The sequence below is a fragment of the Monoraphidium neglectum genome, assembly GCF_000611645.1.
Source record: "Monoraphidium neglectum strain SAG 48.87 unplaced genomic scaffold scaffold01452, whole genome shotgun sequence".
NCBI lineage: Eukaryota > Viridiplantae > Chlorophyta > Chlorophyceae > Sphaeropleales > Selenastraceae > Monoraphidium > Monoraphidium neglectum.
In genome coordinates this window covers 3,340-14,925 of record NW_014012176.1, presented here as the reverse complement: position 1 = coordinate 14,925, position 11,586 = coordinate 3,340, and the positions used below count along the sequence as shown (strand labels likewise).

Here is an 11,586-nt window from a genome sequence, read left to right as displayed (position 1 = left end):
CTCGTCGACGCGCCACCGGTGCTGGGGCCGCCGCCGGTGCTGAAGCCGTTCAGCAGCATGCCGATACTCGGCAGCAGCGCTGGCATCGACGGCTCCGCGGCCGGCGGCAGCACGCGTGGCGGCGCCGACGGCGGCAGCGGCGGCGCGCAGTGCGTGCGGTTTGCGGATGAGGCAACCGCGTCCGGCTCCGAGAGCCTCAGCCTCAGCATGAGCCGCAGCAGCAGCGGCTCCGTCCTCGGGATGGTGGCCGCCCCAACCTCGGCCCTGCGGCGCGCCGAGTCCAGCCCGCTCGTGCACGCGTATGGAGGAGAGGGCAGCAGCACTGGCTGCGGCAGCGGCAGTGGCAGCGGCAGCAGCAGCGGCGGCGGCGCCAGCCCGGCTGACAGCAGCACGAGCGAGGCGTCGTCCGATCGCGGCGACGGGCCCGGCGGCGGCGACAGCGGCGCCAACGCGCGCCGGATGGACTCGGCCAGCGTGCACTCGAGCCGCAGCTTTGCCAGCTTCGCACGACTGTTCATGGGCGAGCGTGTGTCCATAACGCGGCCCCCAGCCGCCGCTGGCGGGCAGCCGGCGTGCGACTGCGCTTCCTATGTGAGCTACGGCGGCGAGCCCGCGTCGCGCGGCTGTGGGCGCTGCCGCAATGGCGGCGGCGGCGGCGGCGGCGCGGCTGGCGCCAACACTGGTGGCGGCGGTGGGTCTGCTGACGTTGCGAGCTGGCTCGCATGGCGCTGGCCCGGCGGGACGGCCGCGCCGGGCGCGGACGGGGTGGCGCAGCCCATCGCCTGGGACCCGGCGGAGGACCTCCCCCAACCTGAGCCTGCCGCCGCCGCCGCCGGCCGCCTCTCCCTCGCGTCCCGCGCCCGCGCCCACCTCAAGTCCGCCGCCGCCGCCGCCGCCCGCGCCGCGCGCCCGCGCCCCGGCACCTGGGCGTTCGCGGCCGCCCGCGCGGCCGCGCGGGCGGCTGGGCTCGGGTCGGCGCTGCTGACCGCGCCGCTGGACGTGCTCGAGGCGTGGCTGGTCATGGCGCTGCGGCCGCCGCCGTACCGCCACGTGGGGCACCAGCTGATCTTGACTCACCAGGGGCTGCGGCCGCAGGTGGCGCCGCTGCAGGCCTACAACAGGTACGCAGGGGACGCCTGGTCGTTCAACCGCGAGCTGGCGCTCGTCGTGTTCAGGGAGCACTCCATCATCTTCTACAAGCGCCGCCTGGCCGCCTTGGTCGGCGCCGCGGTCGAGCGAGCCGGCGGCGGCGCGGCCGCGGCGGCGGCGGCCGTGGCGGCGGCCGCGGCGGGTGGTGGCAGGGATTGAGCGCGGGCCGCCGGATGGGCGGCCCACCTGATGGCCGAGATGCGAGGAGCCTGTGCGTGCACAGGCGACGCAAATTTGGCATTACGTTGGGTCTTGCCGGCGCTGCGCTGCGGCACCACCACTTTGTTGAGGATGTGGTACCGCGCCGCAGTCGCAACGCACGTATGCCCCTACCCCTCTCCAACTCCCACCCAATTGGGGCAAGCACACTTGCTCGCATGCGACATACCATAGCTCTGCAAGCCCAGCAACCACCTTCAAATGGCTTTGGGGCGCACCTGCCCTGCGCCCGACATTCCGCGGCGCATATTGTACCATGAGCACATGCAGCAGCCTGCTTACAACCCGTGCACACGCCAGAGGACGGCCCATGTCGGCCCCATGCACGCAAGGCTGCGTGCTGCTGCAGCAAAGCAGCCGAACGCCTGACTGCGACAGTCGGGGCTTGAAGGGCAGACCTATGGTGCAGCCGAGCCAGAGGCCGCTGCTACCATGCGTGGCCTCTTGGCAGGGTGCAGAACATTCTCTGATTGATCACAACGGCCGCACACACTAAGCGCCCACCCTCATACCAAGCGCCGCGTTTTTGATGGCCAGGGGAGCCGCCCGCCTGCATACTGCTGCCCAGGTGCCGCAAATGCGGGTGCGTCGCTTACCTTGCACCCGTGGCGGCGGCAGGATGGATTGCTTTGTCATCTCGGGACGTTTCAACATCATACCACTCTGCTTAACGCCATGCATATGAACGAGTACCCAAAACGTGTTGTGGCGGCGCGGATCCTGGCAGCAACACCAAGCAGGTGGTGTGGTTGTGGCGGTATTGAGCGCGTTTCTTAGTCAATCTCTTAGCAACGCACACGCGCGTTATGTGGCATGGCATGTAGTGGTGCACACCAGCAGCATGCGTTTAGGTCGCTTCCATGCACATCCACAGCACCTGGGGGTTTGCCCGACCCCCGGCCTTTGTTCCTTGCAGGGGCTGGGGGGTGCGGCGCCGCGCTTGCCTAGATTGAGCGTTATTCCCCAATCTAGCCGACTTGCCCCATCCAGGGAATTCAGCAGGACGGACCGCTTGCAGGTTGAGAACCCCTGCTTGCACAGGGGGGGCTCCCTCACACTCACTGATCTCGGTTCGTCCAAGCGCACGCAAACCCTTGCCGATTCTTTCTCGCAATCAACAATCCTTCCATCTCCAAGCTGCTGCGCGCCTGTACACGCCTTGAATTGTGCAGGATTATCGGCGCGCATGCACTGCACTCTGTTTGTCATGGGTTCCGCACGGCTGGCCGCCTCTGAGGGGGCAGCCGGCCGCGGCAAGCAGAATTCACGGTGGAAAGCCACCTGTTGAGCGGCTTGTTGACAGCGACGGTAATTCCTCTGAACTGCAATAGACAGCATTTGTAAATCAAAAGATTATGGCCCTTGAGCTGCCCTGTGGGTGCTGCCTGTGGTTGCTTTGGGTGATGTGCATCGATGAGTGCAGGTGGGCGGCACATTGCCTGTGTACCGCCTCAGCAGCATGAGGGGCACGTGAATCTGTCATCAGGCGTGTCGGCCTTGACAAAACAATCGATGCGGGCTTGTGCGGATGGTGGGTCAAAGCCGTGATATGCTGCCCAATTGACTGTACACCAGTACTAAGCACACCAGTCCGCAGGCCCTGCGGGGGTGGCTGCGAGGAACTGAAGAGAAGCGTCGTGGGTGACTGACTCAGGTGTCACGTGTCTGTTGCGACCTGACAATCATCGGTCATTTTGGCTCCCCAGGTATACCGTTCAGGGCATCAGTGCCGCATGGTGTGGTTTCATGGCTTTTGAAGCTGCTGAGTTGCCGGTGCTCCGCATGCTGCGTGCCACTGGGGATGGCAGGCCATGCAGAAACTGGACCAGCGGCCGTGCACTCACCAGGGCATGAGATCAACAACGGAGGCACTGCGCACCCCACGCTTGCCAATTCATCCTGGATCACGCACTCCTGTGTGATGAAGTAGGGGCCCTCAGCTCGCTGTGCTCCATGTACGGAGCGCAGCAATCCCAGACACTTGGGTACAGGCGCCTCTCATTTGTCCCTGTGCGGGATACGGGGCAGCAGACTCCTTTTGGGTTGCTGGTACCTTTGAATAAGCCGGGGCCGCGTGAGGACGGGGCAGCGGTCTCCGCTATGCCCGGGCTGCGCACAAGCGAGATCCACGCCCTGCACAATGGCGTCAAGGTCAAGGAGTTCTATAAAGAAAGCAGCGTTGTGCTGCGCTGGACGACCGTCAAGCGCGCGGTGAGCTTGAACAGCCGCCGCCGGGGCGGCGGCAGTAACACTGCTGCTTGTGTCAGTCTTGGGCCACACACCCCGCCTGGCAGCTGCATCACGCCGTCCATGATAAGGTTGTTCTCGAGACACCAATCCTTGCCCTGCTAGATCACGGGGCTATGCACTTGCACGTGTGCCTGGCATCCGGCGGCTGCCAGTGCTTGAAGCTGTCATTTGACCCTGTGCTACAGCATCCAAAACTCTCTTCAAAATTGCTCTGCGCTGCGCAGGGCGTGGGCCTCATCAACCTGGGTAACACCTGCTTCATGAACTCGGTGCTGCAGTGTATCACGCACACGCCGCCGCTGGCGCAACTATTCCTCTCTGAGCGCGACATCGCGCCACGCAGCAACGGCGGCACGCCGCCCGGTCACTTCGACCCGATCGCCGCGACGCAGCAGCTGGTGCGCCGCGCGTTCAGTGGCGGCGCGCCGGCGCGGCCGGCGCTGCACGCCAAGGGGCTGCGGGCGATCAACCGGCGGTGAGGGGCCTGCTTGCAGCCGCCGGGCGCGCCAGCTGGGAACAGCAGGGGGCCTCGCGACATGCAGGGTGTTTTGTTGAGACGGTCTGCGGCAGCACGTCTCTTGTTTGTTGTTCAGGAGAGCAGGCGGCATCAATTGTTTGCGCAACGCCTCAATGCGGCGGCGGTATGGACTGCAGCTAGGCATGTGTGTGGATGATGATACCGAAACGGTATTGAGCCGCCAACCCCTCCGTTCCGGAGGACGGCGACACGTGATCAACCCATTATGTCATAGTTACACTGACACACACAGCGTCTGGCCGCCTCTCACGCGGCCGCCCCATGCCTTGATCCCTTTCAAAGCACGCGCCTGCACTCCCTCATCACCCGCACCCCCCGCCTGGCCCCTTCTGCCGACTTCCCTGCAGCTTCCGCCTGGGCCGCCAGGAGGATGCCCATGAGTATCTGCGGTGCCTAGTGGACGCCATGCACGAGGCCTGGCTCAAGGTGCGTTGATGCTGTCATGCCCCAACTTGTACCGCCCCAGGAGCCAGCACCTCATGCATCCGCTGCCCCGCCCGGGACCGCGCCGTTGCACCGGCGCGCCGCGCCCGCCGCGCTCGGCGGCGCCTGGCCGTGCCCCTACCCTGCATCCGCTGCCTTGCGTGCGCCCGCTCCTCGAGACAGCCGGCCGCGCTGCCTCCGTCCGCTCCAGGAGCGACCACCTGGCGGTCTGCAGCGCAACGGCGAGCCGCCGCTGACGGCCGCCCCTTGGCGCGCCCGCGCAGGGCCTGGGGCTCAAGCAGAAGCCGTCGCAGGAGCTGGCCACCACCACCTTTGTGCACCGCGTCTTCGGCGGCCGCCTGCGCAGCCAGGTGCGCCCCTTCGGCCGCCAAGGCGAATGCGTGCGCGTGAGCGCTCGCCCCGCTGGCCTTCACTTGCGTCTCGGTGCCTGCCTGGCTCTTTGAATGCAAGCACGCGCGGCTTTCGCTGTTGAAGCATCTTGTTGCTTAGCCCTGGGCAACCCTCAGGTGCCTGTGTGTTGCTCTCCTGCACTGTCTGTCCGCCTGATCCCAGCCTATTTGCGCACACACTGCAACGGTCTACCTTGCCCAGATCAAGTGTGAGGGCGTGGACTACGAGTCGTGCACCTACGACCCCTTCCTCGACCTCTCCCTGGAGATTAATCAGGTGCACCCCACCTTCCTCACATGCAATGTGTCCGCCGTGTGTCCCCAGCGCGCGCCGCTTTTTGCCGCCCCGTGCTCGTCGGTGGGAGCCACGGCGCCGCTCGCACCAACTCCCACACGCCTGCGCCCGCCCCCACATCCCCCAGGCGGCCACGCTGCAGCGCGCGCTGCAGCACTTCACCGCGGCTGAGGTGCTGGACGGCGACAACCGCTACCGCTGCCCCAAAAACAACAAGCTCGTGCGCGCCAAGAAGCGGATTACCATCGAGGAGGCGCCCAACGTGCTGGCGGTCCACCTCAAGCGCTTCGACTTCTTCGGGCGCGGTGAGCCGGCTCGGCCGGGCGGGGGCCGCGCCATGTGCTCTTGTGGGTGGACGGGTTTGCGGCGGGGCGCGAGAGCCATTCTTGGCTGGTCACGGCGCGCATTCCTGCTAGCTAACCTGTCTTCGCTTCACCGGCGGTTTGCCCTACACACACACACACACACACACACACACACACACATACACACACACACCAACACCCGCCCTCCCCCACGTCTCAGGCCACAAGCTGTCAAAGCGGGTGGAGTTTGGGACGGACCTGGACCTGGGCCCCTACATGAGCGGCTGGCCGGCCTGTGGGCCGCAGCTGTACGACCTGTACGGCGTGCTCGTCCACCACGGCCACAGGTGGGCGGGCCGTATTTGCAAACACGAGCCGCATGTGCTGGCAGCCCTTGATGCCTTAGCTCTTCGTGGAAGCATCTGGCTGACATCGGCGGTGGCCATCGTCAGCGTCGCGGACGTGATTTTGCTTGCTGCTGACATCATCCGGCACATGTTGTCGCTTCAGACACGCCTCCGCCCTCTTCTGGTCTGGCCCCTTTGGCCCCTGCGCTGCGGCTTCCCTCAGTTTGCACTCTGGCCACTACGTGTGCTACGTGAAGGCCGGCAACGGCATCTGGCACCTCTGTGATGACCACCGGGTGGCGCAGGTGCGGGCTTTGACTCACACACTGTATATCACATCGTCTTGATGCCCAGGCCAGAAGTCCAGGTCGCTGTGCCGCGTCGAGCCGTGACTATTACGTGCTACTAAGACGGCGTCTGCGCGCCTATGCGCCCAAGAGGGCGAGGGAAACGCGCTGGGTTGAGTCCTCAAGTTGGCATCGGCACCCACCACAATGACGCTGTCGATGCCTGCGCTGCTGCGCCCACAGGTCAGCCAGCGCGCGGTGGAGGGGCAGCAGGCCTACATACTGTTCTACGTCAGGCGCAGCCCCCGCACGCCGGCCTCGGTCGGCGCGGGCGACGCGACGGCCACGGCCGCGGCGATGCTGGCTATGGCGGAGCGCAAGGCGGCGGCTGCCAAGGCCGGCGCGGCCAAACCCGCAGGCGCCGTCGTGCCGGAGGGGCGCGCGGAGGCTCGGAACGGGGTGGACAGCAGCAGCAAGGTCGGGCAGGCGGGCGCTCCTGTGCAGGCGCAGGCACGGGATCAGCAGTTGCAGCAGCGGCGGCAGGAGCAGCAGCCGGTGCCCGCGGCGGCCGCGGCCGTGCCTCAGCAGCCAGCGAACGCCGAGCGTCCGCAGCAGCAGCAGCAGCAGCAGCAGCAGCGTGGCGTGGCGCGGCTCAAGGCAGGGACAGCAGCGGGTGCGGACACTTTGGTCGGGAACGGCGTGGCGGCAGGCGCGGGCTCTGGCGCCGCAGCCGTTGTTGTTGTAGATGGACCCGCCAACGGTGTTTCTAGCCCAGAAAGCAGCTGCCCATCCTCGGGGTGAGCTACCTTGCAAGGACCGGCGCCCTCCGTTGGACGAGCTGCTGAACAACTTGTCTCGCCTTGCGCTTGAATTCGCTCTTCCGTTAGCATGTGCGTGTTGCATGGCATGTGTGGCTTGTTTGCTGGCTTTCAGCACAGATTGCTCTGTCGGGCCGCGATAACGGCATCTTGGTGGGAGGATGACACGCACTGGGCACTGAGTCAAAGACACTGACGACAACGTGCTGGGGCCTCAGAAACCCCGAGTGCTGACCACTCTTTTGTTGATTGTTTTGTTCCCTATCTGCTCCATTGCAATTTCTTGTCTATGCAGGCCGCACACCCAGCTATCGCCCTTAACCGACACTTTTGCTTCACCGCCCGCAACCCCCCTCCAGGCCGCAGGACTCTCAAACCGTGCACTGCAAAGTGCAGGTCCCCGTGCGCTCGCTGCGCATCCCCAGCCACCACCTGCTGCGGCCGCGAGGCATGTCGAGCTTCAGCCGGCACGTCCGCATCTTCCAGGGCTTCGTGCAGCAGAGGTCGCAGCAAGAGGCCGCCCTGCGCAGGCGCGAGGCGGGGCGCGCCCAGCTGGTGCCTGGGCAGCGCGGCGGGCCGGAGGAGCCCGCGACGGCGGCGGCGGCGGGGAGAGAGGCTGCAGTCGCGGCCGGCGGCAAGCGTCGGCGGGCAGAGCGTGAGGGGCAAAACGGACACCTGGAGCCTGGGAAGCAGCAGCAGCAGGAGCAGCAGCAGGTGGTCGCTGCAAAGCGTGCCAGGCGCATCGTGCCGCAGCCAGTGCCGCTCGAGCCTGCGCCGGCGCCCTTGCGGCTCAAGCAGCAGCAGCAGCAACAGCGGGAGCGGGCGTCAGAGCAGCAGCAACCGCTGGCCGCCCAGAAGCAGCAGCAGGGCGAGCAGCAGCAGGGCAAGCAGCAGCAGGGCAAGCAGCAGCAGGGCAAGCAGCAGCAGGGCAAGCAGCAGCAGGGCAAGCAGCAGCAGCAGGAGCGCCACAACCACCATCAGCCACCACAGCTGCCGCAGCCGCAACAGCGGGAAAAGCAGCCGCGGAAGCAGGACGGCGGCGAGCCGTTTGCTGTCCAGGGCGGCGGCCTCAGCGGCGGGGTGGGCGGCGGCGGGCCCGCGGCGCCAACGGGCCTAGAGGCTCTGATGCTCCTCTCCAGCGACGCCGCCGCAGCGCCGGGCGGCTGGGACGGCGCGGAGGATGCCTCCGAGGCGGCCGCAGCCGCGCGGCTGCAGCGCCAGCAGGACGCTTTGCTCGGGCGGCGGCGGCGGGACGAGTGGGACGTGGAATATGACCGCGGCAAGAACAAGAAGGTGCGGTCAAGAAAGGAGGAGGGAGAGGATGGCGACGGCGACGATGGGCTCGGGGAGGGCGGCGGCGGCGGCAGCCGTTTCCAGCGCGCATTCGACGCGGGCCTGCATAAGGAGGCGCGCGCCGAGGCGATGCGCGGCGGCAACAGCGGCGGGCGGCCAGGGCGCGGCGACGAGCGGCAGCGGGGACGGGGCTTCAGAGGCGGCCGCGGCGGCCGGGGCGGGCGAGGAGGTGGCGGTCGCGGCGGGCGCGGCGGCAGCGGCAGGGGTGGCCGGGGTGGCGGCGGAAGGGGTGGCGGCCGCGGCGGTGGGGGTGGACGAAATCATGGCGGGCATGGCCGGGGCGGCGGCCGGGGGCGCGGCCGTGGCCGTTGACGGCGCACGACTTGACTGGACTGTGCTCGCATGTACCTTGTATGCCCTCTGCTCGCATGTACTTTGTATGCCCTCTGTAACATCAAACATGCGCCTCCTCTGTCGGTTCGGTTCTAGTCGTGCAGCTTGGGATAATGGGGGCCGAGTGCACTGCAGCGGCGGATGCCGTGTGCATCGCCTGTTGAGTACCCATTTACCAATCGGGCTCCGAGCCCGAGGGTCCCGATTTGTTCATATACACCTTGTACCTATATAGCCACGTCCTATAGGTCTGCCGCGTGCCTCTTCCCGCGCGTCGGCTCAATCACAGAGGCCATGGCGCCCGCACACCCTCGTACAATCGCACTGTTTGATGTGGATGGAACTCTCACGGTTCCCCGCAAGGTGGGCCATCAAGCCTCGCTGCTTGGAGGGCGGCAGGGCCCGCTGAGCTCACCCAGTGCTGCCCTGCCCGCAGGAGGCTACGAGCGACTTGCTGGCATTCCTGCAGGAGCTCCGTAAGGTGCGATCGATGCCCCACTGTGCTGGGGACTCTGAGTAACTGCGGTTGCCGGCCCGCATCAATATTCACCTGTCTCCGCGCTCGCGGCCGTCCACAGTACGTTACCGTAGGAATCGTCGGTGGTTCCGACCTTGTCAAGATTCAGGAGCAGCTCGGCAGCAATGGTGCGCGCTCGCAGCGCACCCGGCGCGCACCGTGCTGCATGCTGCCTTGAATTGGCTGTGCTTCTGGCAACCCGTCCGCCAGTCCGCATGCCCTGGCTCCACCGCGCCCAGCCCTTCGTTCGCCCACCGTCCGCGCGACGCAGCCCGCCCACATAAACCGCTCACTATTCGGCCGGCCATGCGACCAACCGCCACCCCCGTCGTCAACGTCTCGAACCTGCCTCCCCATGCTGCCTCCCCATGCCGCCTCCTCACAGCCCTGGAGGTGTATGACTACGTGTTCAGCGAGAACGGCCTGGTGGCGCACAAGGCGGGCAAGCTGCTGGCGGTGCAGTCGCTCAAGGTGCACCTGGGCGAGGACAAGCTGAAGAAGTGAGCCGGTGGCCGGGGCAGTTGGGCGCGGCGGTTGGTGCCGCTACATGCGGCCGAGGCGGCGCCGGCGGCACGCACGGCGCCAGAGAGGCCGGCTGCATGGACTTGCGCGCCCCAGCACGGCGCACGCCGCTTCTGTGGGTCTGCTCGCAGCTGCACTTGCATTATCATCCCCTTCATGCCCACCAAGCCGTTTGCCTTGAACCACAAATCGCGCCCGCTCCGTGTGCGTGCAACAAAACAGCAACAGCAGCAGCAGCAGCAGCAGCAGTGGCAGCACAGCAGCAGCAACAGCAGCAGCAACACACCATGCCGCATCATGTCTCCGCCCCTCTCCCCCCTCCAAGGTTCATCAACTTTGTGCTGCACTACATCGCCGACCTCGACATCCCCATCAAGCGCGGCACCTTCATCGAGTTCCGCAACGGCATGCTCAATGTGTCCCCCATCGGCCGCAACTGCAGCCAGGAGGAGCGCGACGCGTTCGAGGTATACGACAAGCAGGCCGGCGTCAGGTGCGTGCCGCGCGGGGCCGCAACACACGGACTGCACGCGGCGGGCGGCGGCCACGCGCACACCCATGGTCGGCGTGTTGCGGCACAGGCCTGCGGGTTGGTGCCAGCCTCTGCGTTGCACTTAGCGGCAGGAGCTGAGAGCCGTGCGGCGTGCCATCGGCCGTTCTCATGCAGGCCCAAGTTTGTGGAGGTGCTGCGCGAGGAGTTTGCGGATTACGGCCTCACCTACTCCATCGGCGGCCAGATCAGCTTTGACGTGTTCCCCCAGGTGAGGGGTGTCGGGCAGAATAGTGCAGCCCGGGTCGCGACGCCCTCGAAGCGGCAGCGCACCCCACCCAACTGCCTTGCATGTGGCTGCTGCGCCCTCGGCCCTGGCAGCATGCACCTGCCCGCCTGCACCTGCTGACTTGACAACACCCCCTCATCACATAAACACACACAAGCGCGCGCATGCGTGCACATACACATACATGTACACATGCACATGCACACGCACATGCGCACACACACAATGCGCGCGCACGCGCGCGCGCACGCGCGCGCGCACACACACACACACACACATCGCGCTTGGCCATAACCCCAGGGCTGGGACAAGACCTACTGCCTGCAGTTTGTGAACAAAGACTTTGACGAGATCCACTTCTTCGGGGACAAGACCTTCAAGGTGGGGCCCCAGCCCAGGGGGCACAGCAACGCGCGCGGCCTTGCGCGCTGCGCCCGTCGGCCGCTGCCGCGGGCGCGCCCGTGCTGGCCGCGGCCAGGCCTCCAGGAGGCTTGGCGCATCGCCCGAGGGCTTTGGCACCCCCAGTCTCAGCAAAACCGTGCGCTTGGGCGTCCGCTTGGCTACGTCGCGGCTTTCTCCTGCCTGGACGCTATCTCTCCCGAGCTCTTGCACCGGCCCCGCCGTCACCGTGGCGGTGGCCTGGCCTCAACCCCAACCCCCAGGGCGGCAACGACTACGAGATCTTCACCAGCGACGAGACCATCGGCCACGCCGTCACCAGCCCCGACGACACACGCAAGCTGTGCACCGAGCTCTTCATGTCGAAGTAGCGCGAACCATTGACAAGCGCAAGGGGCCCGCGGGGCGCGGCGGAGGGCCGGCACGGGGCGGCTTGGCGACTGTTGCTGGGCCGCTGGAGCTGATGCCATCGACTGGGCGACGAAGCTCCGAGCCAAGCAGGCATACGAGCGAGCAGCGGTTTTCAGCGGGATTCCGACTGACGACCTTGCATATCTGTCGCTGTGTGGGCCAAACCATCATGCCTCGGCGGCGGTTGCAGCGACCGCAGCAGGCGGGGCCGGTTTCATGTGCATTACAGAC

General features: G+C 66.6%; 2 protein-coding genes across 2 annotated transcripts; both read left to right on the top strand.

The window, feature by feature from the left end:
* Positions 1–57: 57 nt before the first annotated feature.
* MNEG_7927 (hypothetical protein) lies at positions 58–1,308 on the top strand (the record flags this gene model as incomplete). The annotated part of the gene is made up of 1 exon (XM_014043601.1): positions 58–1,308. The coding sequence occupies one exon, from the start codon at positions 58–60 to the stop codon at positions 1,306–1,308; it is 1,251 nt and encodes a 416-aa protein (XP_013899055.1).
* Positions 1,309–3,468: 2,160 nt separating this feature from the next.
* Positions 3,469–11,315, top strand: MNEG_7926 (hypothetical protein; the record flags this gene model as incomplete). Its single annotated transcript, XM_014043600.1, has 16 exons — positions 3,469–3,579; positions 3,843–4,093; positions 4,504–4,582; positions 4,864–4,950; positions 5,192–5,266; positions 5,412–5,589; positions 5,810–5,936; positions 6,160–6,241; positions 6,467–7,020; positions 7,401–8,334; positions 9,306–9,372; positions 9,630–9,744; positions 10,092–10,259; positions 10,434–10,527; positions 10,846–10,926; positions 11,208–11,315. The coding sequence occupies 16 exons, from the start codon at positions 3,469–3,471 to the stop codon at positions 11,313–11,315; spliced, it is 3,111 nt and encodes a 1,036-aa protein (XP_013899054.1).
* Between the last annotated feature and the right edge of the window lie 271 nt (positions 11,316–11,586).